The 26,311-nt window shown below is 32.3% G+C and overlaps 4 protein-coding genes and 1 pseudogene across 5 annotated transcripts; 2 read left to right on the top strand and 3 right to left on the bottom strand.

The window, feature by feature from the left end:
- Window positions 1-729: 729 nt before the first annotated feature.
- On the bottom strand, window positions 730-6,842 carry LOC130824191 (alkaline ceramidase-like). Of its 2 annotated transcripts, XM_057689088.1 has the most exons (3): window positions 6,706-6,842; window positions 2,981-3,326; window positions 755-1,801 (listed from the first exon to the last, which is right to left on the bottom strand). In XM_057689088.1, exons 2-3 carry the CDS (start codon window positions 3,232-3,234, stop codon window positions 1,288-1,290), a joined length of 768 nt encoding a protein of 255 aa, XP_057545071.1. In that variant the 5' UTR covers window positions 3,235-3,326; window positions 6,706-6,842; the 3' UTR covers window positions 755-1,287. The 2 variants fall into 2 exon arrangements, with proteins under 2 accessions (XP_057545072.1, XP_057545071.1); XM_057689089.1 differs by lacking the exons at window positions 2,981-3,326; window positions 6,706-6,842 and adding an exon at window positions 1,923-2,962 and having other exon boundaries at window positions 730-1,801.
- A 3,156-nt stretch (window positions 6,843-9,998) lies between these two features.
- LOC130824005 (uncharacterized) lies at window positions 9,999-12,233 on the top strand. Its single transcript, XM_057688867.1, has 2 exons — window positions 9,999-10,509; window positions 11,451-12,233. Exons 1-2 carry the CDS (start codon window positions 9,999-10,001, stop codon window positions 11,963-11,965), a joined length of 1,026 nt encoding a protein of 341 aa, XP_057544850.1. The 3' UTR covers window positions 11,966-12,233.
- A 1,566-nt stretch (window positions 12,234-13,799) lies between these two features.
- LOC130824303 (uncharacterized) lies at window positions 13,800-18,550 on the bottom strand. Its single transcript, XM_057689238.1, has 3 exons — window positions 18,026-18,550; window positions 14,680-14,841; window positions 13,800-14,199 (listed from the first exon to the last, which is right to left on the bottom strand). The coding sequence occupies exons 1-3, from the start codon at window positions 18,434-18,436 to the stop codon at window positions 14,098-14,100; spliced, it is 675 nt and encodes a 224-aa protein (XP_057545221.1). The 5' UTR covers window positions 18,437-18,550; the 3' UTR covers window positions 13,800-14,097.
- Window positions 18,551-19,302: 752 nt separating this feature from the next.
- On the top strand, window positions 19,303-21,109 carry LOC130823448 (O-fucosyltransferase 20-like; annotated as a pseudogene).
- On the bottom strand, window positions 21,013-26,302 carry LOC130824306 (mitochondrial pyruvate carrier 4). Its single transcript, XM_057689240.1, has 5 exons — window positions 25,978-26,302; window positions 23,593-23,691; window positions 23,407-23,459; window positions 22,371-22,444; window positions 21,013-21,326 (listed from the first exon to the last, which is right to left on the bottom strand). Exons 1-5 carry the CDS (start codon window positions 26,030-26,032, stop codon window positions 21,281-21,283), a joined length of 327 nt encoding a protein of 108 aa, XP_057545223.1. The 5' UTR covers window positions 26,033-26,302; the 3' UTR covers window positions 21,013-21,280.
- Between the last annotated feature and the right edge of the window lie 9 nt (window positions 26,303-26,311).

The raw sequence follows: 26,311 nt of genomic DNA on the forward strand, positions 1-26,311 counted from the left end.
TTAGCTTTTTTTATTTCATTTAAAAAGCCAACTTTTCAGCTAAAAAGTAATTTATCAAACACGTTTTGGGCTTTTTGATCAATCACAAAGTCAAAATGACAAAGTCGTTTCAAAAGCCATTAACCAAACATGTCCTATTATATCAACAAACGGAAAGTGAATCAGGCTAGAATGCGAGCCGTCCAATCACGGCCCGCAGACCGATCTCTTTTTTGTTGGCAAAACATAATATGACATAAAATGACATTATTCACGATACGATTTGGCATTGGCATGCGCGTGAATGGCTCAACACGGCACATTCCGGGTTAAGCATGAGTTTTCAAAGCTGGTTTACTAGGGAAATTTAAAATGATTAAATAACAAAAGAACTAAAAAAAATGAACTTCGGGTAACCTTAATTTCAATAAGCGTTTCATGTCCAAGCCTAAGACAAGTATGTTCGCAATTACTAACAGCGAACAAAAAAATTGGTCAAAATTATTTGTTTGCAGTTATTAATTGCGAACAAAAGAAAGACAATGTCATAACGTTAGATGAGACAAAAAAAGTTGGTAAACATGTTCGCAATTAGTAACTACGAACAAAACATGTCTTTCATTTTTTTGTCCCATATAACGTTATGACATTGTCTTTCTTTTGTTCGTAGTAACTGGAAACAAATAATTTTGACCAATTTTTTTGTTCGCTGTTAGTAATTGCGAATATACCTGACCTGAAGCTTGGACATGAAAACGCTTATTTTTGAAATTAAGTTTACCTGAAGCTTAATTTTTTATTTTTTTTTAAAATTACTTATTTGTTTCAAATTTACGTTTACTAGGATGGAGAGCAAGGATAAAAAGTACATAAATGAAAAGATTAACATCCATATGAGAGATAAACTACCAAATTCTAGAAAAACTGCAAGAACTTCAACTTGTGTAACAGAGTAACAGTTAGCAGGTAAATGAATCAAAAACCTGAACTTTTAATCAAATAAAAAAAATATAAACTTAATACGCGGTTCCAGATCTGAAACTAAGCTTCTAACGAGAAACTACCATAACGTTCTGCGAAATCTAGAGTCGTCTATACCCTAATACGGTATCAAAACAATCTGAAATGTTTGCTGGTAAAAAATTTCCGTTTATACCTATTGTGGACTTGTAGTATGTATGGTTAATGGTATGTAGTTGCATTGGCTGTTCGATCATCGGGTAGAAAAAGATCGACTTCGTTGCCATCCGTAGTCGGATTAGTCCCCGGAAATAGCGTATAACACACCAGCTGTGAGTAAGTCTCAAATCATTGGGATTTAAGTTTATTTATCTTCACATAAGGGAGAAAGCCCATGAAACGAACAATTTGTGGAGCCCATCCTCGTTGTTGAGCACGACAAAACATCAGAAACGCATTTGCGATGTAGGAGTTAAAACCCATCAAGATGTGCCACAAGGCGTGTCCCTGTGGGTTGAACAGCCAACCGGATATCTGTTCGCAAAAAAGACGGTCAAAAAGCCAACACAGACTCGCAAGGAATAGGGTGGCCACGTAAAGCTTTGCAAGGCGTTTGGCTGCAAGATCCTCGGTGTGGATGTAGTACTTGTAAACCCGAGGGAAGCAAAGGAGGCAGAATGCTGTATAATGAAGTTTAAAGCTGATACCAAGATGGAATAGAGAATGTATAACAGCAAAGATTACGCCGTATAGGAAGAGGAAGGTCGGCATTGTGCTTCGGTAGTGCCAATCAGGTGAAAAGAGGATGTAGATATAGAGAAGCATTTCCCAAACCATCGGAGTTTCATCGCTTTGTTGTTGCCTGTAAAACAGACGATAAGCAAATTTCACACACCAATAAAAAATAATCTTGGTAACAGCTACGATGTAAAGATTTTCAAAGAAAACAAAACGATAATGGTGTAAAGAAACCGCAAACAAACCGCATTTTTTGATTTATTCTCCCAAGTGTGAAGCAGCAAGCACAGAGAACGGGAGAAGAAAGATGTACAAGTGAATCTCCTGCAACTATTGCAGGCAAAGAAATCGAGTAATGCCAACGATGGTGAAAATTCAGCAGACCAAAGGAAAAATATTCGACACCGATTAATATTAAGGATATCATTTTAGATAATGCATTAAATGCTACTACATAACCTTAACGGCCCGTTTGATAATCGGTACTAAATTGTGGGAATGATAATGAAATGTTAGTGTAATTTTGGTAAGAATATCTCTTGGCAAACTTAATAACCATACTTATTCTCTTTCAAAAATCTCATTTTCTTTACAATATTTATTCTAATGCATTACCTCTTGAACATGTCGTATTAGGTGGTAATGAAAAATTGTGAACAATTTTTTAAATGATCAAACTTTCATTACCAAAGTAATGACATGACGCGTATCATGAAAATTTACACTATAAATCATTTCCATTACCATCAATTAGTACCATTAACCAAACTGGCCGTAAGAGCTATGTATATCAAATTCATTAATAAACTAAACATATAACCACTTGAACAATGAGAATGAAATGGAAGATTTTAAATAAAATATTCCAATGAAAATATGCAACAACCAATCAACCAAAGGACACTAACACTATGTTTGGGTATAAGGAAATGGAGAGAAAGAAAGAGAAGGGAAAAAAAGAGATTACATTTCCTTCATTTGGACCAATGGAGGAAGGGAATGAAATGGAGGGACGGGAATTGGACGGAGAAACTCCTCCACATTTTAAACAAAATAAATCCGTCCAACATTGGAAAATTTTGGATGAATACACATCAATCTTCTCTTCCCTCCCCTTCTTTTCCTTCCCGAAATCTTATACAAACATATAGTGTAGATAGTAACAAGTCATTACCTTCTAAAGATATAATTAACTCAAAAATAACCCAAAATATTGCATCAAATTGAATATTGTAGAATTATAATTCAAAAACTTAAAAAGAGAAAGAGTATTATGTGTAGGAGAAAATACAGCAGTACTTACACACGTTGCAGCGTTCCATGGAATAAAATGCTCCCCAATGCAAGTACCATATTTGAAAGATGAAGAACAGTGAATCTCTTCTCAAAACCCTGACTTAAGGCAACTATGAGACCAATGATAGTCAAAACAATGGTTGGTATATTTGATATTGTGTTGTAAAACTCTGCAATATAAGGTGAATAAACAAAATTCTTCTCACACCAGTCGATCGAAGATGTGACCGGACCCCAGAAATTTAGAATTTCATCATCCATTGATCAAATTGTATGATACAATTCCAGTGTTCGTATGTATTACTTGATTTCTTGAAATCCTATAGAGCTTTTTTTATCTCCGAAAACGATTTCTGCAAAAATAGACAAAATAATTAGACTAGGAAAAACATCTATTCAAATTTTTCCAATTCAATTATGACCAAAACAAAATTAATTATGGTCAGAGCTCAGAAACAAGTATTTTTTCAAGCACTGGATCATATAATTTTGATAAAAAAAGTAATACGACAGAGATAACACGCTTAAGAAGGTAAATACGACCTTAATATTGAGCAGTCTTCTTTCCAAAGCTGGAACTAAAAGGCACATTCACAACATGGAAAGTGATTCTAGCTATATGTGCAAAAATTGAATACTTGTACGCAATGACAATGAAAACAACAAATGGATAGCCGCAAGCTTGCAGTACCTAATAGCTTGACATTCGGACAACAACAACAACAACAATGCCAAAGCCTTAGTCTGAGCATATGCGTATTCATTTTAACTTTTGGAAATTGGGTGGTGGGGTGGTGGTGGTGGTGATCATATCATGGTAATATTACTCTTTTGCAAGTATTTGTGTTTCACTAGGGCAAGGTAACTACTTGTTCGGAAGTATCATAGAGTGGCAGCCTAATTCATAAGATTCCTATTTACTACTGAAATTTAACGAATAAAACACATTAACAATTTTAACAATCTTAACCCCTAAACACTAGAAGATATTTCACACTTGGGGGCTCCGAAGTAGATTAAACACCTAGAATGCCAACAAGTCTAAGGAGAAAAATTCTATTCATAGCTTGCATAACATTTAAAATCGTCCAGCCATCAACCAAAAATTTTCAATTATGCAGCATCTGGAAACACAATTGAAATGCACTAGAAGCATTAAGTTCCTGAATATGGACCACAAAATTTCATGTTTGGATGCTTCATCATCACAAGCAACCATGTGTCTATTCTAAGTTCATGATGAAAATTTGTGTAGAATATCCCTAAACTAAGGAATTTACTATAGTCCAAAAAAAATAACTACTCATTACAAGTATGGAGTTCTATAGATTTTACTACGTCCCAATGTATTAGCTATTTAGTTTAAAGCACACACCAAAAAGAATGGTGCTACTGATTACATTACAGTACTTATAATTAGATTATATCTCGCTTCATATACAAATAAAGTAGCGCAAATTTTTTTATTATTTAAATAGCATAAGAAAAATTACATACGAATAACATGATGGAGGTTCTGAAAATTTAATTTTAAGAGATATTTCACGTGGTGACCTTGAGGTTTTGCCTTTTCCACAAAAGATTTTTTAAAATTTACGTGGTGACCTTGAGCTTCCAATTTTTCTATATGGTAGACAAAATGTTAAGTTTTTAGTTAAATTAAATATTTATTTCGACTGGATATCGAAATATATGATTAATTAGGGTGATCACGACATTTGCTTTAGAAAAAAATGTCATTACGTTGGGTACAAATAACGTACAGTTAACAAAAAGAAACTTCCCTTTAGTCTACAAAAATTGTAAGGTCAGGGTCACCACGTGGATTAAAAAAAAGGTTTATCTACCACATAGAAAAGCCGAAAATTCAGGGTTACCACATGTAATTTCCCTAATTTTAATGTCAACAACTAAGGTAGAGGGAGTAGTGAATGTCAATGTGAGTTGAAGTCACAAATTAAAAAATTAGGAGTGAAGTTAGAAGGTGACAAAGAGACTATACTTTCAAGTAAAATCACTGCTATAGGGGGGGGGGGGAGGGGGCTAAAAAAAGTTTAAAAGGTGATTACAGATACACATAGTAACCAACAAAAAAAAATTAATGGAAAAAAGAAGCATCTTCAACGTTGAGAGCACAAAAATTTTAATGTCATTAGCATTGTCAAATGTAATCAATGAGTTTAGGCTCCAAAGAACAAGTCACAATTTTGGTAGAAAAATCATTTCCTAGACCTTGAAGCAATTACCATACCACAGCTAAAAGCTCAAATCACTCGCAATTAAACAACAATAACTCCTTAAAAGAAAAAAATTTACAATTATTGTGAAATTTCCATTCTACCTACCTATTTGCACAAGTGAATAAAATCAAGATGCATATATGACAACCCCAAAGCTTTATTTTGATTAGTGATTACTTACCCCCTTTGTAATTTTCATTAATCATGGTCTCAATGTCAATGGATCACTGTTCACTTAGAACCAATATAACCTCCCAACATATGAACAGAAAATTTTTGGTGGGACCAGTAGATGTCAAGAAAATACATAGCACCAGAAATGAGGGAAAGGAAAGAGAGGCTAAAGAAGAAGGCATGACTCTTTAGGGGGAAACACTGACTTATATTTTCCTTTCAAATTTTTCCAATTTTAGAAGCGTTTGATTTACTAAATAGGAAAAATGAATAAAAGTTCATCATTACCCTTCTCCCATCTTCCCTAAATTTGTATCCAAATACTGCTTATTAGTCTACTAGCAAGGATCCTAGCATGGCTATCCATCCCTCTTTTCTAAGGCTGCAAAACATGAAGTACTTTCAATGTCCAATTATTTTCTCAACCAGTTAGACTATTCACTGAACTCATGGCTACTTGGCGTTGATATACTTGGATACAGCTTGACGTTCGATACTCTAAAGGTCAAATTAAAACAATATTGCGAAACTCCACTTTGAAGTTTAAATGCTCGACTCTTCAGCATGTGCAATCTAACAGAGATTCATCAAAGTTTACAATCATGGTTTTCATCAGGATCCCAGCCCAGAATTCACTAAGGTTTTCTTTCATACTTACCCATCAATTGATAAACACTACTAAATACATTACTAACATGTCTACAAATCTTAAAGAAAACCCCAGAATCTTCATAATTAAAATTCTAACTTCAGGCAAAGCCTTAAACATAAAATCAATGTATGATTCAAGTGATTCAACCATAAACCTTATCTTCCCACCATTGACAAAGAATGCTGAAGCATCAAAAATCCTATTCAATCATTCGGATATACTAAATCATTTCAAATAATTACCAATACCCACTTCCTAAAAACTTCACAGCACATATCCTACACCAAATAATCTTTTGAAATTACTTAAAAAATGGGTTCTTATAATGATTCAAATCCAAAACTCCTTGATTATATTCCGATAAATGAACTTACAATGACCCAACAATCTCAATTTGATGAAGAAAATCAAGGATCAAATGCAAATGAAATCTAAAAGTAATAAATCTATCAAACACGTCAACAACAATAATTGAAACCCCACCAATGAAAAACAAAGAAATTGAAATGTTTCTCTCCAATAATTTAGAAAATGGTAAAATTCATGGTGCAAACTATCAATGGTTTTTATATCAATACGATAAATTACAAAAGAAGGGCTATATTCCATAATTAATGAAAGGAAAGCATTTGATTAACTTCATGAAAGTAAAATTAATACACTGACCTTTCTAATAAGAGATGTAAAACTTCATTTTTATCACTTTCGATTGCATCAACTTCAGAGGAAACGGAGAAAGTGTACGACTTTTAGAATTCGGGTTATTTTCCTTCCACCTTTGCCCACATTTTTCCAATTCCCAATTAGAAACTTCTTTCTATGGTTTCCATTTTTGGAGCAACAAATTTGGGCCTATGAAGCATAGAAAATCTAATGGCCCATTGGGTACTGCGGGCCTACTGGGTCAAGTTACTCTAACTCAGCCCGGACTAATTTGGACCGTCTTACCATGGGACAATTTAAGGAAAAATTACCCTGAATAATACGACTTTTTACTGATTTCCCAACAATAATACGAACTTTCAATTAACCACGAATAATACGAAGTTAAATATGTTTTTTCCGCTGGTATACGTGACTGGTTTGTAACCGGCAGAAAAGATCATTTATGACTGTTGCACATTAGACTTCATCTCCTTCCTCTATTTCATTCTGTTTTGCAGATGTTTTACCTCATTTCCTCACTTTATTCTTCCATTTTAATTACTTCTTCCAACTTCTTCTCATTTTTTTTTCCATTTTGATTTTCAAAGGTAAACTAATTTAATATTGAACATGTATTCTCCTTCGTCATCATCTCAATCTAGAACATCAATTGCAAAACGAATTTCTTTACGTAAACATGGTGTTCATGCTAAATTACAAGTAGTCAAAAAAAGAACAAGGATTGGTGAGAGGTTTTATGGATGTGCATTTCGGCTAGTAAGTATATATTTTTCAATAGCTTTATTTTGTTTTATGGTAATTTTTAATTTCTTTATCAATTAGGGTTTCATGATTTGATTTGAAATATAGACACAAGATTGAAAATTTAAGTGGGAGAAAGATGTAGACTATTTCGAGTACACAGACGTTTTTACAAACCCCAATTTTGGGATTAAAACAAAATTTAGGGATAAATAATGCAATTGAGAAGAATAAACTAATCATAGTATGACTATTGCCAGCAGCATGAATGAGAAGAATAATCTTCTTCGATTTGAGTATTCCAGCAAGCAGCAGCAGTCTTCTTCAAATTGGAAGCGTGAATGAGGGAGAAGCAGTAAGGAGTGTGTATACTAGCAGCAAGTGTTCTTCAATTTGTCTTTCTTAATTTTATCTAGAAAAAAATTTAAAATTACCTCACCTCCATTTAGCCGGTTACAGATAAAAAAGTATACCAGCGGAAAAAAGATGTTAAACTTTGTATTATTCGTAATTAATTGAAAGTTCGTATTATTGTTCGAAAATCAGTGAAAGGTCGTATTATTCAGGGTAATTTTTCATATAATTAATATATATTTTTAATTGATCACTTAAAATTATAAGTGATCATTTTATGATTATAAGTGAATATTCTAACACTATAAAAAGTGTCATTCTAAAATTTTAAGTGTCAATTTTAGCATCTAACATGACTGTGTTAAATAAATCAAATAATCAAAAGTAAGTATTTTGAGTATAAATGTAAATTTTTGATTAATTTAGTTAGGATAATTAGCCCAATGTAGGACAACCTCACAGTGAGACCGTCTCAAATGAGGATTTTTTTCTTATTCATTTTAAATGTCTTATTCGATATTTCACACTATTCATCATTTACTTTTAATTTAAATTTATTTTTAATCTATAAGTTAAAATATTATTATTATTATTATTATTATTATTATTATTATTATTATTATTATTATTATTATCAATTTTGTATAACTTTTTTTATTTATATATAATTTATGATACTAAAGTTAAATTAGTGCATCAATAAGCATGCAATGAAATGAGATATTAAAAAAAATAAAACAGAGTAAATTTAAAGATCATATACTAGCAGTGTCACTAATATATTTTTTTAATTATAAGAACAATTTAGAATATTATTTTCCTACATTAAAAAGCACCATAATATTCCTTCATCACACCATTAAATAACTCTGACTGAAATTCTTACTATGTCGAAATTTGGGGTCGAATGCAAATACAATTGTTATATATACAAAAGTATAAATTTTTTTATTGATCCTAATAACAAACACTATATATAACTTCATAAAATTAAAGATAAATATGACTTATTTTCCAAATTGAAAATTTATAAATTTCTTTCACAATATAAAGGAACACTCATTTAAATAAAAATATAAAAAGAAATTAGCTTTTGTTTATCTTCATTATTTGAGCAGGGTGCATGGCTGAGTTTTAGTGACAAAATGTATGTAGACATATGAATTAGATTCATTGGACATGGACACATTTGATGACATGTATAATTACTCCTACATTGTTTAATTATATTATTTTTTTGGGTTATGGCAACACAAAACATGGTCTATTTTCCACATTCTATTGGCTTCCATTTTTGGCACAAAACTCTAAGGAGAGTATCATTTGCATCTATTATTGTATAACATTTATTTTCGTTATATTATTGTTAAGTTGAATGATCAATATATAATATAACCAATATTTTTTTAAAGTAATTTAAAAATTTATTGATAAAAAAATGTCATACCATATTTATAACAGAGTAAACGACTTTATCCTTCTAATTGGTTAAGTTAAATATCATTCATTTAAAGAACTCAATCCTAATACTTTGGTTTATATTAAGTTAATTGATAATATGTTTATTTTGAATGAATGAACAATAGTTGATTAATTAATATCAAATTTTCCACTATAATATTTTTTATTATTATAATATCACAATATTTATTCATTTATTTTGAAATGATTTATATATAATACAACATTTAATTAAATTTAAACAACAAAAATCATCTCAAAAATTTGAAATGAATTTGACCTTGATTACAATGTTCCAAATTACATAGTAAATTCCAATTGGCCAAATAAATGACAATCAAATGACCGCTAAATACCAAGCCATATTCATCAAAGAAACCCTTTGAATCTACACGCAAAAATAGGGAAAATTCAATGTCTACATTCATTAACATCCTTGCACATATTAACCCCAAATTTAAAAAAAGAAAAATAAAAAAAATTATAATAGATAATGTAGAGTGCTATAAATGCATTAATTTCCCAAAAAGACAAAAAAAAAAAAAAGAAAAAGAAGTTATTAATTTCTAAATAATCATTGTTGTCAAGTGTCATGGTAACACCCTATCACCATTTCTACCTCATTTTGTCCTCATTATTACAATCTTTAGTCTTCATTTATTGGCCATTGCCCTTTTTTCTCTATATATAAACAAGAGCTTTATGTCATAGTATATTCCTAAAGACAAACAAAAAAAATGGCAAAAATACCAATAAAATTCAATAGATTAGCATCAGCCTTTGATGAGGCAACACGTGGGCAACGGCCATGCGACGGTAGCAGCAGCGGCAGCGAGTATTGGCCTGAGAGTGGGCCCGATCTCTCGGATCTTATAAATTCATTTTTCGAGAAAAGTAATTATGATATAAATTTAGATCATAATTTCGATATTGAAATTAATGACATAAATGAAAATATCGGTAATGATTCTGGTGATGAGTCAGTTGAAGTTAATTGGGTACCTAAAAATGACGAGGACGAAGATGATAAAGAAAGGAAAGAATTGTTAGAGAGTTTATTATTAGAGTGTAGAAGTAATAATAATAATGGTAATAAAAAGAATGGTATTAAGCAAAAGATTTGGGATGAAATTGAAGTTGCATTGAAATTATTTAGTGGTAATTGCAATTATAGTGTTAATGATGCTTCTAGAAGTAGCCTTAAACGTTTTGTGATGGCTCATCTTCGTGACAAGGGCTTTGATGCTGGTGAGTAAATATTTTTATTTTTAATTTATGAGTGTTTGCTAATTTATTTAATCACATGTAGGTTTTATATTAATTAAAGCATATAAAAAATCACTTCAAAAAAAAATTATAAAAATAATTTTCCTATTCCTTAAAAAAAAAGTGTATTAATAATCATTTTCTAAAATACAAAATTAAAAACTCAATAGATATCAAATTTTCAGATTGTTTTGATATGTATATTTGACATTATGGCTTTTTTTTTTTTTTTTTGAATTTGCTACTAAAAATTACATGTTTTATTGAATTTGATGTTTATTTTAAATTTATATTATAACAAAAAATATCACTAATTCAAAGGAACGGAAGGATTTATAATAAGAGTAATATCATGTACATAATAAGGTCATTACTATTTTTAGTATGTTTGTCATAAATGAGGTCATATAATGAAAATTTGAAATAGGTTAGTTGTGTTTAATATAATTTCCACATTGTGTTAATTTAAACAGAAAATGTCATATTTCAAATTACTGTTAATGGAGTAAAACAATTTGAAATTAAAGATAATTTTTTTTTTCAGTAATTCACAACATAGTTAAATATCACTTTTTTACAACCTTTTATAAAATATTAGATAAAAGATCTTTTATATATAACTTTAAAATATTCTGAGTTTTTTTCAGTAAGTTTTTATTAACGCCAATTCTATAAATGGTGGATTTTTTTATAGGGTTAAAAGGGTTTTTCGAGAAAATTATTATGCTATTCTATAAAATCAAAATATTTAGTGATTAAAAATATAATTTTTAAACAATAATTTAAAAGTTCGAAATTAAATGCTCCTTGAAACTGACTCCTCATAATTGATCATTATATATCACTCTTTAGTCTCTACACACTTGCATATTTCGCCAATGAAAGTTTTCGCTAATTCATGCAAAATTATTAATTTGACACAGGCCTTTGCAAATCTCGATGGGAGAAAACGGGTCGTTTTCCGGCAGGAACATACGAGTACATTGACGTGAACATACGAAAAACTCGATACATTATTGAAGTATTCTTAGCCGGAGAATTCGAAATAGCACGACCAACAATTCGTTACACCACGTTACTAGAAATGATACCATCAATACTAATCATAGAAAAAACACAAGTTCTTAAACAACTAATGAGACTAATGACAAGCGCAATGAGGGACTCATTGAAGCATGCAAACATGCACATTGCACCTTGGAGGCGTAATGGCTATATGCAAGCCAAGTATGCTAGCCCTTACAAGAGGACGACTAATCGAGAATCGAATTCGAAAATTGTCAACAAGGACGAAAAAAAATTAGCCATGAAAAGGCTTGGTTTTGAAGCTCACAATCAACTTCCTAAGGTTTCTTATTTTTGTAGGGATGATATTTTTGGTAGTAAGGTTAATGGAGCAAGAGTTGGACTTTTGGCTTCTGTTTTTCAAGATATTTAAATGTTATATTATATGTCGTATTTAATATATTTCGCTCATAAAAGTTATAATTAGGTGTGGAAATAGTTGGATGATGACAAATCATACCCTTATTAAAAAAGATAAGTAGAAGTTAGAAGAGAATTTATTGTATGATAATTAAAAAAAGTATTATTATTAAGTTTGTAGATTAAGGAACTTGATTAAAAGTATTTGTTTTAGTAGTCAACTATTTTGATTGGAGCTTAATGGATAGTACTCCATATTGCTACCATTGTAATGGGTGTGGAATATATTTATTGTATATTATGGTAAACTATTTTTTTTCTCACACAAGGCTTACTTTTAATATTTATGTTATCAATCTCATTATATTAATCTTGTTTGTATTTAATTGAGTGATCCTTTTTCTCTTCAAAATCTTACCCATTTTACTATCAATTCATTATGAAGTAATTCAAACTACTAATTAATAAAAATCTATTTACAATAAATAATTAAAAATAATTAAAATAAAAGACGATGAGATTAGATTCTTATAAAAATGTTTGTGTTACCTTGTCATGAAATTTTTTCCCTCCAAAACATCAAGATGATGTTATCATTACTATTATCATATTCTGTATGCTTATAGTTACTGATTTAAATGAGTTCACTACTATTTATGTTGGATTATTCTTTAAGATAAAAGATAATACGCTGGTTTAAACGATGCTAAAAATATTACTATATTCTTAATTTTTAAAAATATTTCGAAAGAAACTATTATCAGTACTAATCAAGTTTTTTGTATCAAAACAATTCTTATGATAAACATCATAATTTCAATACACTGCATAAATATCAGTCCAAAACCCAGAATATTCAAATAAAAATTGAAGTTTTAGGAGAATAAGATTGAAAATCGAGTTAAATTAAGAATTGTCTCCTGCAAATTTTTGTATCAAAACAATTATAGCACTGAATATTCGCCTCCAATGAAATGCGAAGTTATTGAATGTTTTCATGACTAATAAATAAAAACCGTAAATTAGAGTTATTCTAAAATAGAGGTGTTTATTTAGACCATTAGATAGATTCGAATCGGTTTAAAATTAAATTTGGTTTTCACATTGATTTTTACAAAAATTTAAATATAATTTGAAGTTTGGTTCGGTTATCAGCCGTACAAAGCGTCGAGTCGTTGAGTCTTATCATCGTCATTTAGGAATGAAACTTACAATTTTCTGTTAGGGTGTGTTTGGATGGAAGAAAATGAAGGAAAAGAAAGGAGAGGAATTTGGAGGAAGAAAAAAACCCTTATTTACATAGTAAAATGAAAGGGAAGAGATCTGACCGGAAGAAAACTAAAAGGATTTGATGGATATTTTTATTAAGATTCTAATATCTCCAAAGTTGAAAAGATTTGAAAGGAAACTTCAATCTCCCTTCCTTTCCCTTCCATTCCCTCATCATCATCATCATCATCAGCAAACTCAGTGTATCCCACTCATAGAAAACTATGATCAGGGTCTGGGGAGGGATAAAATACGGCAGCTCATCCCATAGAGGAGAGAGTGCGGTTAAATAGTCCCTCGCCTCGAGAAAGGTCTTCAAAGAGAGAGAAACCTGCAACTTACAAATAAAATAAAAAATACGTACAAATAACTAAAAATAAAGATAAAAGTAAATGAGGTAAAGAGCGATAATTAAAGGCAATGAACAATAACAAACGATAAACAAAAGGAATGGATTTAATAATCTAAGACATAAATAAGATGCCGCCAACTGCCCCTCCTATACTAACAAAAGTTATTTACCTTCCTTTCCCTTGCCTTCCTTCCCCTTCCCTTCCTTTTTTTTCTCACTAAAATAATTAGATGAAAATTTATTAGTTAAAAAATGGGGAATGCTGTATCTTTTGAGTACATAATTAGCGTTACAAATACAATAAGCTCAGTTAAATGAACTATCAACAGAGGCTAAAAAAATAGTAGTACATTAACAGGCAACTTCTTCACCCATTAAACACGACAACATTACGTAGAGCAGAGAAATAATAACTGGTATTCCCCGCAATGGGCAGACCATACCGATTTCATACTTATGATTCGGCTTGTAGATCACTCGTGACTCATAATTTGCTCCTTTTAAGTTAACCATTGTTTTTCAGGTCAGTCTGAATCATGCTCGTCATCGTGTGACGTCAAACCTAAGCTCAAGTCCAATTCATTCAAGTCTTGCCGTGCTGGTGCAGCTTGATTCTCTTCATCAGCCTGAAAACAATCGGCACACATTTGATACTAATGCAGGTGCAGTGCAATTATTCTATTTTTAGGCGATGAACCAAACTCTATCAATCCAATGCCTACTATTTCTAGTCGATTTCTCTTCCTTATTCATATAGCACAATGATTTGTTGAGGGCATTCGGACCAAAAAAAGCAATTCTCCGTATAGCTCAAATACACTTTTGATGTATTATTAAACGGTCGTAGTCTCGTAGATCATCAAATAATTGGTCTAAAAGGCATAACATGCTGAAAAAGGTGATTGACTGCAAAAACTTGACTTTGAAGAAGATGGAAGGACAACGGAACAGTTAGGATCAACATAGAAGTTTCAAAGGTGTGCGAATATATTACACCTAGAGTGCAAGAATACAACAATGCCAAAGCCTTAATCCGAACGGTACAGGTTCAGGTTCATGAACCAAAACAAATCAGTGTAGAGTGCAAGAGTATGGAAACTAATTACCTCATTCTCTTCCATGGGCACGTCATTGATGTCTGGCTTTTCGTCGTTACCATCACTCTTAGAAGCTTGCTCTCTGGTATTTTCATTGCTACCAACAGGCTTATCTTCATCTTCATCACCATTCTCTTCAGTTTCTTTTTTCTGTTCCTCTAACAATGCAATCTGTTACAATGTATGGAAATATTAAAATGCTGCGGAAGTGGTGCAAAAAATATGTTTCATTTAGCTAAAAAAAGGGACATTGGACTGAGGGAACAGTGTGCCTTCACAGTCGCAACAGGCCACAAAATTGATAAGAACCTCATTCTACAACTAATACGAAGGGGGTGTTAGGTAAAATCACTTATTGAGCAATGTTTTGGAAAATTAACTGGTTGAAACTGCTTATTGTTATGAATAAGTTGTTTGTAAACAGCGGGTTCAAAATCAGACCAATTAATAAAATCAGCTGGGCAAATCAGTCACTATAATTAGCTATCAGCTTCCGGCTATCAGACGTTTGCCAAACCCCCTCGAAATGAATTCGAAATAGACTTGGCAGTGTGCAAATTATCCCAAAAAACTGAATGCAATTTTCAAACACCTCATAACTAACAGAATCAAGTTTGGCAGCACATGCAAAGTCAAAGCTCCAAAGAATGCACCATTGCACCTCATTTTAGTAACAAATACAGATGATGCGTCTTTTAATGAATTAGTCAAAATCACGTTCCTTCTAGCTCTCTATAATCAATACTGCCAAAATACATTGACAAGCAAAGCAATCAAAATTCTTTGTCTATTATGTAGCTGGGACCCTCAAATCCGTACAAATTGTAGTTTGGAGAGATCAGCAACCAAAATAATAATGGAAGTGAAAAATAAAAAGGTAGAAAGAAGTAGAAAACAACCAAGGACCTTAATAGCTGAACTTGAAAGTGAAGGAGGTTGCTTAGTTTTGCTTATAAGCAAGAAGTAGATAAGAGGTCAGAACTCGATTTAGGATGAGTAGCTAGACTCGAAAACAATGCACATCAAAGCTAACCGCATGAGACTACCATGTATCCAGTGATGATTGCTATAGATAAATTGTTCTCAGATCGGTAGCATGCTGTTGTACTCTAAAAGTGTGTACAATCAAAAGAGTAATGGAGTCTGGTTGCCTAGTTCCAAAACAACTAACAGAGGCTATGTTGCTGATTAATTACACACAAGGATCCAGGGAGGAATATGCCTCAACATTGGATCATCAATGACGCAGCATCATCAATTTTACATTATAAATAACATCACCAACACTAATGCCAAAGCCTTGAGCCCAACAATAGGGGGTTGGCTACATGAACCAAAAGAAATCAATGTGGTTAACTGTCACATGATTCACTAATCTTCTAACAAATCCCGAATCGAAAAGGCGAATTTTGGGCTATATTTCGGCAATGATGAGTGAATCACAAATTCAAAAAGCGAATTGGCTAATAAATTAAGTTACACAAGGTTAAAGTCATCAAATGCATTTTAATGAAACAGACAAAACTTTTCTGCATCAAGAATTAGGGTTTGAACCATTGTAGCATATGAACAGCTGGGGGTACAGGACCTATGCACAAACTTTTTGTGAAAAACAATCCAACACCAAATAACAATAAGTCAGTAGCCCTCCATAACCTCAATCGTCAACATAACTTCATTGAAAACTACCACTGAATCTATCAGACCTCTACAACATTCCAAAAGTTCCAGTACCTTCCCTTATCTAACCAACCCAACAATCAGTTACCTTTCTGATTACAACTGGATTTCATCCATTTCAGTTCCCTCCCCTAGTCATCTGTAAATATATCCAGCTCAAGTCTACCGACACCCTATGCACCACCTGAAGGAACATATACAGAACGAGCATCCATAACAACAGCACAAAGCAGGATCCTCCAAATGCTACAAACTCTAGCATCTAATATTGAAGTTAATTAAGATAACTAACATAGCAAACAAAACCTTAGTACACAAGACTTTGCATCTGATAAAGAATGAACAAGTACAGAAATTGCCCCACACCTATATCTTTAAAACCAGAAAAGCCCTTTCAAACTAAGCCACAAAAAGCATAGTTAAAGTCACTTCCATATATAGTAAACTGTAAATCTATTTAAATTCTTGAATGTTAATAGATAAATACTTCCATAATCATGATATTCATATCAAAATTCAACCTAGGATTTTACTTTTTAAAGTACATATTACCTCATCAGAGCCCATATGCTATAATGCTGAGAAAAGACAATTGACTATTTAAGTCCCTTTGAAGCAGAAAAGGTCACAGAACACTTTAAAAAGAGCTTTTAAACAAGGAAAAAAACTTCTGAATAGTGCCTACAACACCATATTGCCAAGTGTCACAATGTCAAATCTTCATCAAAAAAGACAATTTTACATTAGAAAACACTCATAACAGTTTTCCGCCTTTCTTGTACTTGTATGTCAACCATTAATCCAATTACTACATTACTAAAAGATGAAAATTCTGCGGCATTAAATTGATCCCTTCTTTGCCAATCACAAGGTGCTAATTTTTAAAAAAAAGGATATTACGAGAATAGAAATAACCAAGAACCCATAACCAAATTTAACCTCCAAAAAATCCAATAAGCTAAATTTCACCATCCCAATGCATAAAGTTTTCGGATTATGGTATATGTAGCTCTATAGGCTACACAAATATTAATATATTACCTAAAATAGCACTAAGTTGAGAATTTATCACATAGCTATAATAATGTTTCATATTTCCATTCTTTAGCTCCTTATATTGATAGCCCTTAGGGCATGAATATCAAAGATCAGGGCTTTGTTGCCATAATGACCAATTTGATACAAAAGCCAACCCAATCCATCCAATTAAGGCATTTAAACCCCAAAATTTCTAACAATTAAGGGAACTAATACATGAGAATAAAGTTTGTCTCGGTTGGAGCATATGAACTTAGGTTCGATTCTTGTTGCCCATCCCCTAGCCCTCCACTTCCCGAAGGCTACCTTGTACCCAAAAAAGGGCACTAATACATCCCAATTCTTAAAATTGTAAGAAAATCAAAACAGCTAGCAACTAAAATCTAGACTAATTATAAGTCGATACACTTCAATCCATGAGCTCAAGTACAATAAGACCTTAAATTAACACAAATCTCGAAAAGTAAAAACAAATTATTCTATCAAAACCAAATTCAACCCAAACTCATCTCAATTACCCAAAAACAAACCAAATATAACGAATCAAATCACCATTAAAGAGAAAAAAAAATCTAGACCCAAAAATATTCAACAAAGCAAATAATACTAAACACAAAAATTTTTTAAAAAAAGTTACCGGAAAATATTTGAACTTCTTTTTCCTGGGCTCTTCAGAAACGACATCGTCTTTACCAGAATCCTTATTTCCATTACTATCATCGATATTACTGCTGCTAACTTTATTATTATTACTACTACTAGTATTACTATTATTATCATTAGAAGAAGTTTCTTTATTTAGCGGAGTCCACTTGTAGAGACGAAGATGAGAAGCACTGTTACCATTACTGCCATTAACGTTCCCATTAGAAGAAGAGTGATGATGATTATTGTTATTGTTATGATGATGATGATGATTTGAATTGTTTGAAGATGAAGGGGGAATTGGAACCCAATCTTTCTTCCATTTTCTAACTGGACCGTTAAAGACTGTTGTGGCTCCATATCTGCTTGAAGATCGGCCCAAACGAGCTCCTACTCCTTCCATTTCCCGGCGATTTGATAGATCGGCTGTCGAATTTTCGCCGGTGATGAATAATAGTGGGAAAATGGGTAAGTTTGGGTGTTCTGTTTTCCGTCTTAGTTTTTTTTCCTATCTTTATGCCTTTTATGCGTATATTTTCAAGCAATATTTTTGTTTTTATTAAGAGCATATTAGCAAAAAAAATACGTATTTTATGAGGAAAAGGATGAAAAAATAAATTTAATGCTTGTCTAAAAAGTAGAGAAAAATTTTCAAATAAGACCCAAAAATAAAATTTTAATAAATTTTGTGAAACAAACTAAAAATAAAAATATTCCAAATACTATGAAATACAAAGGACATATATTTATAAACTTGTGCTTTTTTATTTAGTTATACAAGGAAATAAAATATAATAAAAGTTCAAATATGTAATATTAAAAGGAAAAATTACCATGTATAATACAACCTTTGTATAAAACATCCGATTAAGTTTAACTATTCATAGTTAATCAATAATTGATATTATTGTAGGGAAATTAACAATTATTCATGGTAATTTTTCCATATTAAAATTGTGGATGAGAAAGGTAGAAGAGTGGCTTTATTAGGGGTGCATCTGATTGAAAATTTGAAAAAAATAAGATTCTTTAACAACTTAATTCCAAAAATAAGTTCCGTGAAAATTTATTTCCCAAAATAAGCGTCCGTACATCCAAGCCTAGGTTCGGCAAGAGTCGCTGTTAGTAACGGCGAAAGAGAAAAAAAAAATTAAAAGCCCAAAGTCGCTGTTACTAACAGCGACTTAAAAAAAATTAAAAGCCCAAAGTCGCTGTTACTAACAGCGACTTAAATTTTTTATTTATTTTTTTTTTTTTTTTGCTGTTATCATGGTTAAGGAGAACAAATATGAGGAGGATAGTAGTTCTTTTTGGAAGCAACCCGATAGTTTTGTGTATACACCATGTCTAACGTTTAGCCAAGAGTATAGGGGGACAAGCCCAAAGATCCTTAAAGATAGGACTAAATATTTGATGGTGGTTGTAAGTGGTGGCATGAATCAACAGAGAAATCAGATTGTGGACGCTGTTGTTATCGCCAGGATTCTCGGAGCTGCCCTTGTTGTCCCAGTTCTCCAAGTCAACATTGTCTGGGGGGATGAGAGGTAGCAATTAGTCCATTATCATTTTCTATTTACTATTCCAAGATTGATTGACCGATAGTTTCATTGATGTAATGTTGATTATGTAGTGAATTCTCGGATATATTCGATTTAGAGCACTTCAAGAGAACTCTTGCAGAAGACGTGCGAATCGTTTTGTCACTTCCACAACGCACTTGAGGATCAAACCGCCAGAGGAGAGTCAAACTCCCTTTCATGCCACTCCAAGGTGGATCTGTCAACACTACCATGGAAAGGTAACATTTAATTTATTACTCAATTGCAGGTTTCTTTTCACAGCAAGTCTTGTATGAGACCGTTTCACCGTGAGACGAGCCCATACAAGCAGCCCATTAATACAAATACATAAAAAAAAATGAAATCTAAATTCACACATGTATTTGGTTGACACAATTGAGACCGTCTCACGGTGAGACGGCCTCAATAAAGAATTAGTGTTCTTTTCATGGTCTCACAAACTTGTACGTTCAATTTAGAATTATTACTTGATGTTTGTTGCAAAATTTGATCTTTGCCCACTTAAGTTTATTAATCATTGATTTGTTTTAAATGAGTAATATATTGACTGTTGTAGAAATTGTTGTGTTTTTTCATGTACAAATGGCCCCATCTTAGTATTTTCCTTTATATTGTCTAAAATGTAGGTTACGCTGCTGCACAAACTTGGTCATGTCAAATGGGACATGTTCCTGTTACTAACAGCAAAAAAAAAAAATTATTATTATTATTATTTTTTTTTAAGTCGCTGTTAGTAACAGCGACTTTGGGCTTTTAATTTTTTTTTTAAGTCGCTGTTGGTAACAGCGACTTTGGGCTTTTAATTTTTTTTTTCTCTTTCGCTGTTAGTAACAGCGACTCTTGCCGAACCTAGGCTTGGATGTACGGACGCTTATTTTGGGAAATAAGTTTTCACGGAGCTTATTTTTGGAATTAAGTTGTTAAATAATCTTATTTTTTTCAAATTTTCGCATCTGATTTGTAGACAACCTAAATTAGATCCAATAAAAAAAATTGCAATTTCTGCAAACAAGACATTTTAACTTATTTTTCAAAATAAGTGTTTGTTAGATTATGATGAAAATAAACCTAAAATAAAAATAGTTTGCTATTATCAACAACAGGCCATTTAAAAGAAAAGCAAAAAAGTTGAACAGCAATTGCCTGGTGTTACTAACATTTTCATTTTCCTCAAACGCTCTTCTTATCGCACTTACTATATCATCTTCTTCAATCATATTGTTTCACGACCGGTGATGAACGAACGGGATGATTATCACCATCATCTTCTTGTAAATCATCAAGCCATGATCATTCATCATCACCATTATTCATTCATCACTTTTCCTTTCTATTTTTTCTTTTTCCGATTCTAACATGTAATTCTTTTCAAGAAAAGAAAATCACGAAAAACCAAAAGTAAAAAGAAAATAGGTTGTTCTTGTATTTATTCTCGTACGATAACTGGAAAAAAATATGATACTTCCAACGGGCAGGAAAAGGAAAGCCAAGAATAAAATGATCAAATACAATCATCAAAGTTATGCCCAAGTTATGGAAAAAGGACAAGAACAACATTGTCAACAAAATTAATCCCCAGAAATCATTCAAAATGAGGATCTAAAAACCAAAAAAAGGTCTATCATGGATGATCTTTTTCGGTTTATTGTTGAATGAGCTTTTCGTCATCATTCTTGTGCAGCAACAGGTTTTGCATCTTTGAAATAGTCGTGTCTGTCATTACCATCAAACAGATAAACAACGTTAGCAAGTAAATCAAAGATTGAATAGCAACTACGCAAAGGTAATAATCGAAGTCGAGTTCCGAGTAAAAGCTTGTAAACTGTGACTCTAACCAGGGCAAACTCAAAGTTTTGAGAGAAACCTCAGCCAGACTGGAAATGAAATAATTAGATAAATCAAAACCAAACGGCCGTTATATAAACTGTTTGAAAGTTGCCGCGACATTAAACCATGTTGTATAAAAGTGCATGAAATTTCACAGTCAAAACGCCGCATTGACTGTTAAATTACGTGTAACGCCCGTTATTTTACCGCTATAACGATATTTCGCCGTTACAATGTTATAACGTGTTTGAAAGTTGCCGCGACATTGGATCATGTTATATAGTGGTGCATGAAATTTCATGGTCAAAACGCCGTGTTGACCGTTATATAATGTGTAACGCCTGTTATTTTACCGTTATTACGATATTTCACTATTACAACGTTATTTCACCGTTACAACGTTATTTGTCTTCCCGTTAAAATTTTATTAATACCCATTAACTTTAATTATTAAGATTACTTAAATTACAATTACTCATAATTTTAGTTAATAAATAAAATAATTAACAAAAAACTAATAAGTTAATTAATTATACACTAAAAAAAATCTCAAATATGGCAATTATAATAGCTAGTTGCATATTATTGCTCAACAACAAAAGCAATTATAAGTTTAAAACACCTTATGTGATTTTTTTTTTTAAATCACAATGCATCGGCCACGATTCGTGTTATTTATCCATTACAGCTGTTTTTCGCGACTGCGACCGTGATTTTTTTCCATGACATAATGCTCAATATGCAATTTCCTATATATTACATAGTTTCGATATGTTTTGTGAATCCAAATTCGTAAGAGCAAAAACTTAACTGCCCCTTCACCCGAACTGCTCGCACTAAATTAGTAGGCCATCTCACCGAGAGACGGTCTAAACAAAGAATTATTGAATTTGATATTCATATTTCAAAGAATGAATAGAGAAGACTTACTTAATCTTCCGAGTGAGTTGGTAAATACCAGTTCCAGCCATAGCCACGTTCACACTGAAAAGATTCCAGTTTTTCTGTAACCAAGAGGGAAAATATCAGCATCGTTAAGCAACGAGCAAAAATAGTAAAAGGGTTCAAATAATTCCTTTAGCTTGATTGAAAGAATCCTCTCATTTGTTTCAAAATCGTGCGAATCACAGAAAAAGCCGAGTATCACTGATAAATACAAAGTGAAGGCTTTGCTATGTGCGTTTGATAGGTTTCGGACTTTCGGTTCAGGAGTTCCTAGTATGTTTTTATTATACTAAAGCTTCATAGACCACTTGCATGTTACACAAAGCATCGAGATAATAAGCAAAACAGATACAGTACTTAAACAAGGTAAACACTCGTATAAACAATTACGCCACATGTAAATTTCGTAGATCTAAAATAAAACTCAAATGATTTTCAACTTACGACCACCCCAGAAGCCTTTCATGTTAAGTAACTAATTATAATACAGTAAAGCAGTCCTCACAGCATTTATTATAAGCCTAGAGTGAAGATCACAAGCGGAACTGCAGACGCATAGTACAGAGAAAAACATAAAGCTCTGAAAAATTCTGCAATACTAAAAGTTGGAGCAATAACAAAAGCGCCTACTTCTAAGACAAAACCGTGTCAACATATTTTTTTTAGGTTCTATTGGCCTCTTTCCTCCTTCGATTTCAATAATGGCCCCACCCCCAAGTCATACACCGACATTCATGAAAATTTGACTTTATGCCAGGAGCGATACAATGGCAATGATAATGGAAAGTCAATGTAACTTAGTAGGAAAATCTCTAGACAACTTCAATCGTGACGTTTGTTCTACTTCAATCATCATTCATTCTACACAATATTCATTTCAATGCATTACCATTTATAGGTGTGGCATCGGTATCAGTTGGTAATGGAAAATTATAAATAAAAAAACTTTTTGTGATCAAAGTTTTATCACTATGGGAATAACATTATCTAAGTCAAAGGAAAAGGAAAAAGTAAAACTTACAGGCGTAATTACAATACTGTAGCGAGACCAAATGACTCCAGTAGCGGTGACCGCTGAAAAGAACAAGCACAAGGGTGTTGGCGCGAAAAAACAGAGTAAAACAAAATACTATTAAAAACATTATATAATACAAAAAAAGTACAGTGTGGATATGCATGGCCGCTAGTTTCAGACATAGACAAGTACCTATTTGCTGAGGATAAGACAATTTCTCAGGTGGTTTAGCAAAGTCGGCAATGTTGGCTATACTAATGCCCCATTTGAAAGTAGGAGCCCAAAAATGAACTGCAATGAAAAATAGGATTTTGGTGAATCGGTAAAGTGAGATGGGAAAATATGCTAATAAATGAGGACATCACAAGAAAACAGTTGACAATATAATCATGTAGCACGAAACATAAGAAAACTTTTTCATACCGAACTTTTCAAACACTTCAAAACTTCATATAGCTGACATATGAATGTAGTTCTTGATAGAATCTCAGGCCATTAGTTATCTGATTTTGACTTACAAAATATTATATCAGCAATATTACAAGTTCAACTCTAAGAAAATCCTCTATTTCTCTAGGCAAATATTTGATCTTGGTTTAGGATGAGAAATAAGGGTTCTGCTTCATAAGTTTTGAAAATACAAAACCCGCTACAAGCAAACGTCTTTCCTAAAAAATTGCATTCAACAGTTTCTCAAAAATACATGCTCTATGCTCATGTTCATTTCTCATACTATCTATTTAGGATAAAATCGTCTCAACTTGAGCATTCTCGAATAGGCTGCTCAATTGTTATGCACAAAACCTCCTTTTATAAGATCAATTTGGCAGAATGTTCCCCCAATTAGACGACATATACTATATGCTGATAGATCTTAGCTATATCTTAATCAAGAATATAATTCAATATGTTAACTAACGAATTTTATGACAAACTATACAAGCTAATAACCAAAATGCCCCACTGCAAAGCCGCCAGTAGCTAAAATCCAAAAAAAAAGTCTAAAAAAACATAAGACAACCATCTCAAGCTCTTCATTGCAATTCTAAAACTTTTTTCGAATATCTTACATTTTAGGATGGTAACCCACTCATGGTGCTTCAATTTGAACAAAAGTGTGAATTGCATTCCTAGATTAGCCTAGTCTACGCATGGACGCATACATGTATTGTACTATTAGCAAATCAACATTGAGTAAAGGGAGAGTTGTAGTAACGACAATCTGACACGTCATATTACACCAAATTACCAACAAGATAGTCCCTCTTCCCTCCTTACGAAACAACAATCTCTAATCTTCAAATAATTTGACATTTCACATTGTTTTAAGTCAAAGAATATAATGAGTGCTTGCAGCCGACGTTAGAACAAGTCACACAATTTTTTCAGGACAAAATACTCTTAACTAGTCTCACACAATTTCATATGATATCACAAGTACTTGCCATATAGTTCGATAAATTAAAATTCTTACCTCCCCATGAATGCTTTAACATTAGATTCTGACATGATAATTCATATCATTTATCGCTAAAGCTATCAAGTAAATTTTACCACACACTTTTAAGTGAATACTTAAAAAAACCAGCTAAAGCAATCTATTGGTTAAATCAGCAAGTACACTTAGGTAGGTACTCTCGACCATTTATCAAGTCGAGCCAAAAGCTCCTTTGACGAGATCATTTAGGCTTTACCAAAACTTGGTACTAGCATAATCTTATCGGAAAATCATGTCTACCTTAAGGACACAAATTTGAAAGTTCAATGACAACAATGCCAAAATTCAATCCCAAAATACTAGAATCAAATGCGTGAATCAATAGATTAGTCTCTTTGTCACAACAAAAGTTACAGAATAACTTCACTAAGCTACCATTAACTTAATCAGTATAAATCAACCAATATGCATAATTCACCATCTATTTTGCTGAGATTATTCACTTCACCTAAAGTATTCATGCACAACACCACAATCTATGTTACTTGTACTCGGTATTGATACGTGTCCAAGTCTCGGATACATCTAAATATTCAATTTTACGCCTAAAATGATGAAGTGTCTAACTGCCATACCAATGTCCGAGCATCAAGGATCGGACACGGGTACGTGAAGCAAAATGAGTCCGAGTAACATAGATCACAACATGGATATATAAGAATATTGTTTCATTTTGAACGAATACTGGCATTTGAAATTATTGAATATCCCAATCTCAATCTAAATTTAGCTCTCTTCATATCCTTTGCAAAATAACCCAGATGCCCATCTTTCCAAATCACTAAACCGGCACAACTCATACAAAATCCATTATTTCTAAAAACTAATAGCTCTCAATATTCAACAAATCTCCACATTACCCATCAAGATTTCTTCTTTTCAAGGTCAATTTCAATAAGACAATCAATTAAAACAGAAATAGATACTAAATGATGCAAGATAAATCCAATTGAAAAATTAGTGTCAATAATTAACATATTTTCATGATATTAATCCCACAAAAAAAATGAAATCAGCCAATATTAACAAAAAAATCGAAATAGGAAACCCTTAAATAAAATGAAAGGGAGAAAAGTAACTGGTTTTAGGGCCGGCGGGATGATTCCATAAAGCTTGAAGCTTTGAAGTCGCCATGGAGTCTCTTATCTTCTGCTTCTTCAAAGAAGATTATCCCTCGATTTTTTCTTTGGATTTTATTGAAAATAAATCAATATAGTCGATGTCAGTGGGTTTTGCTTTTGCCCTTTGGAAAAAGACAGTCAAAAGAGAGAGAGCTTTGGTATGACTTTTCTCCGGCCTGTATCAATGTTCATGATTCTCAGCCGTTCATCCAATCTTCTTGTGAGTTTATGGGTAGAGGTGTGCAAAGAGTCGGGTGGGGCGGGACGATCGGGTCGGGCGGATCATTTTTAA

The sequence above is a fragment of the Amaranthus tricolor genome, chromosome 9 (genome assembly GCF_026212465.1).
Source record: "Amaranthus tricolor cultivar Red isolate AtriRed21 chromosome 9, ASM2621246v1, whole genome shotgun sequence".
Taxonomy (NCBI): Eukaryota; Viridiplantae; Streptophyta; class Magnoliopsida; order Caryophyllales; family Amaranthaceae; genus Amaranthus; species Amaranthus tricolor.

What these genes read in the sequence shown, in the direction of transcription:
- LOC130824005 (XM_057688867.1), top strand. Translation starts at nt 9,999, where the DNA reads ATGGCAAAAATACCAATAAAATTCAATAGATTAGCATCAGCCTTTGAT. An exon ending in TGACAAGGGCTTTGATGCTG is followed by an intron (nt 10,510 to 11,450) that starts GTGAGTAAATAT and finishes AATTTGACACAG; the next exon opens with GCCTTTGCAAATCTCGATGG.
- LOC130824191 (XM_057689088.1), bottom strand. Translation starts at nt 3,234, where the DNA reads ATGGATGATGAAATTCTAAATTTCTGGGGTCCGGTCACATCTTCGATC. An exon ending in CATGGAACGCTGCAACGTGT is followed by an intron (nt 1,802 to 2,980) that starts GTAAGTACTGCT and finishes TCTGTTTTACAG; the next exon opens with GCAACAACAAAGCGATGAAA.
- LOC130824303 (XM_057689238.1), bottom strand. Translation starts at nt 18,436, where the DNA reads ATGGAAGGAGTAGGAGCTCGTTTGGGCCGATCTTCAAGCAGATATGGA. An exon ending in AGAAGTTCAAATATTTTCCG is followed by an intron (nt 14,842 to 18,025) that starts GTAACTTTTTTT and finishes ACATTGTAACAG; the next exon opens with ATTGCATTGTTAGAGGAACA. An exon ending in TGCCCATGGAAGAGAATGAG is followed by an intron (nt 14,200 to 14,679) that starts GTAATTAGTTTC and finishes GATTGTTTTCAG; the next exon opens with GCTGATGAAGAGAATCAAGC.
- LOC130824306 (XM_057689240.1), bottom strand. Translation starts at nt 26,032, where the DNA reads ATGGCGACTTCAAAGCTTCAAGCTTTATGGAATCATCCCGCCGGCCCT. An exon ending in TCCCGCCGGCCCTAAAACCA is followed by an intron (nt 23,692 to 25,977) that starts GTTACTTTTCTC and finishes TTTTCATTGCAG; the next exon opens with TTCATTTTTGGGCTCCTACT. An exon ending in GTCTTATCCTCAGCAAATAG is followed by an intron (nt 23,460 to 23,592) that starts GTACTTGTCTAT and finishes TGTTCTTTTCAG; the next exon opens with CGGTCACCGCTACTGGAGTC.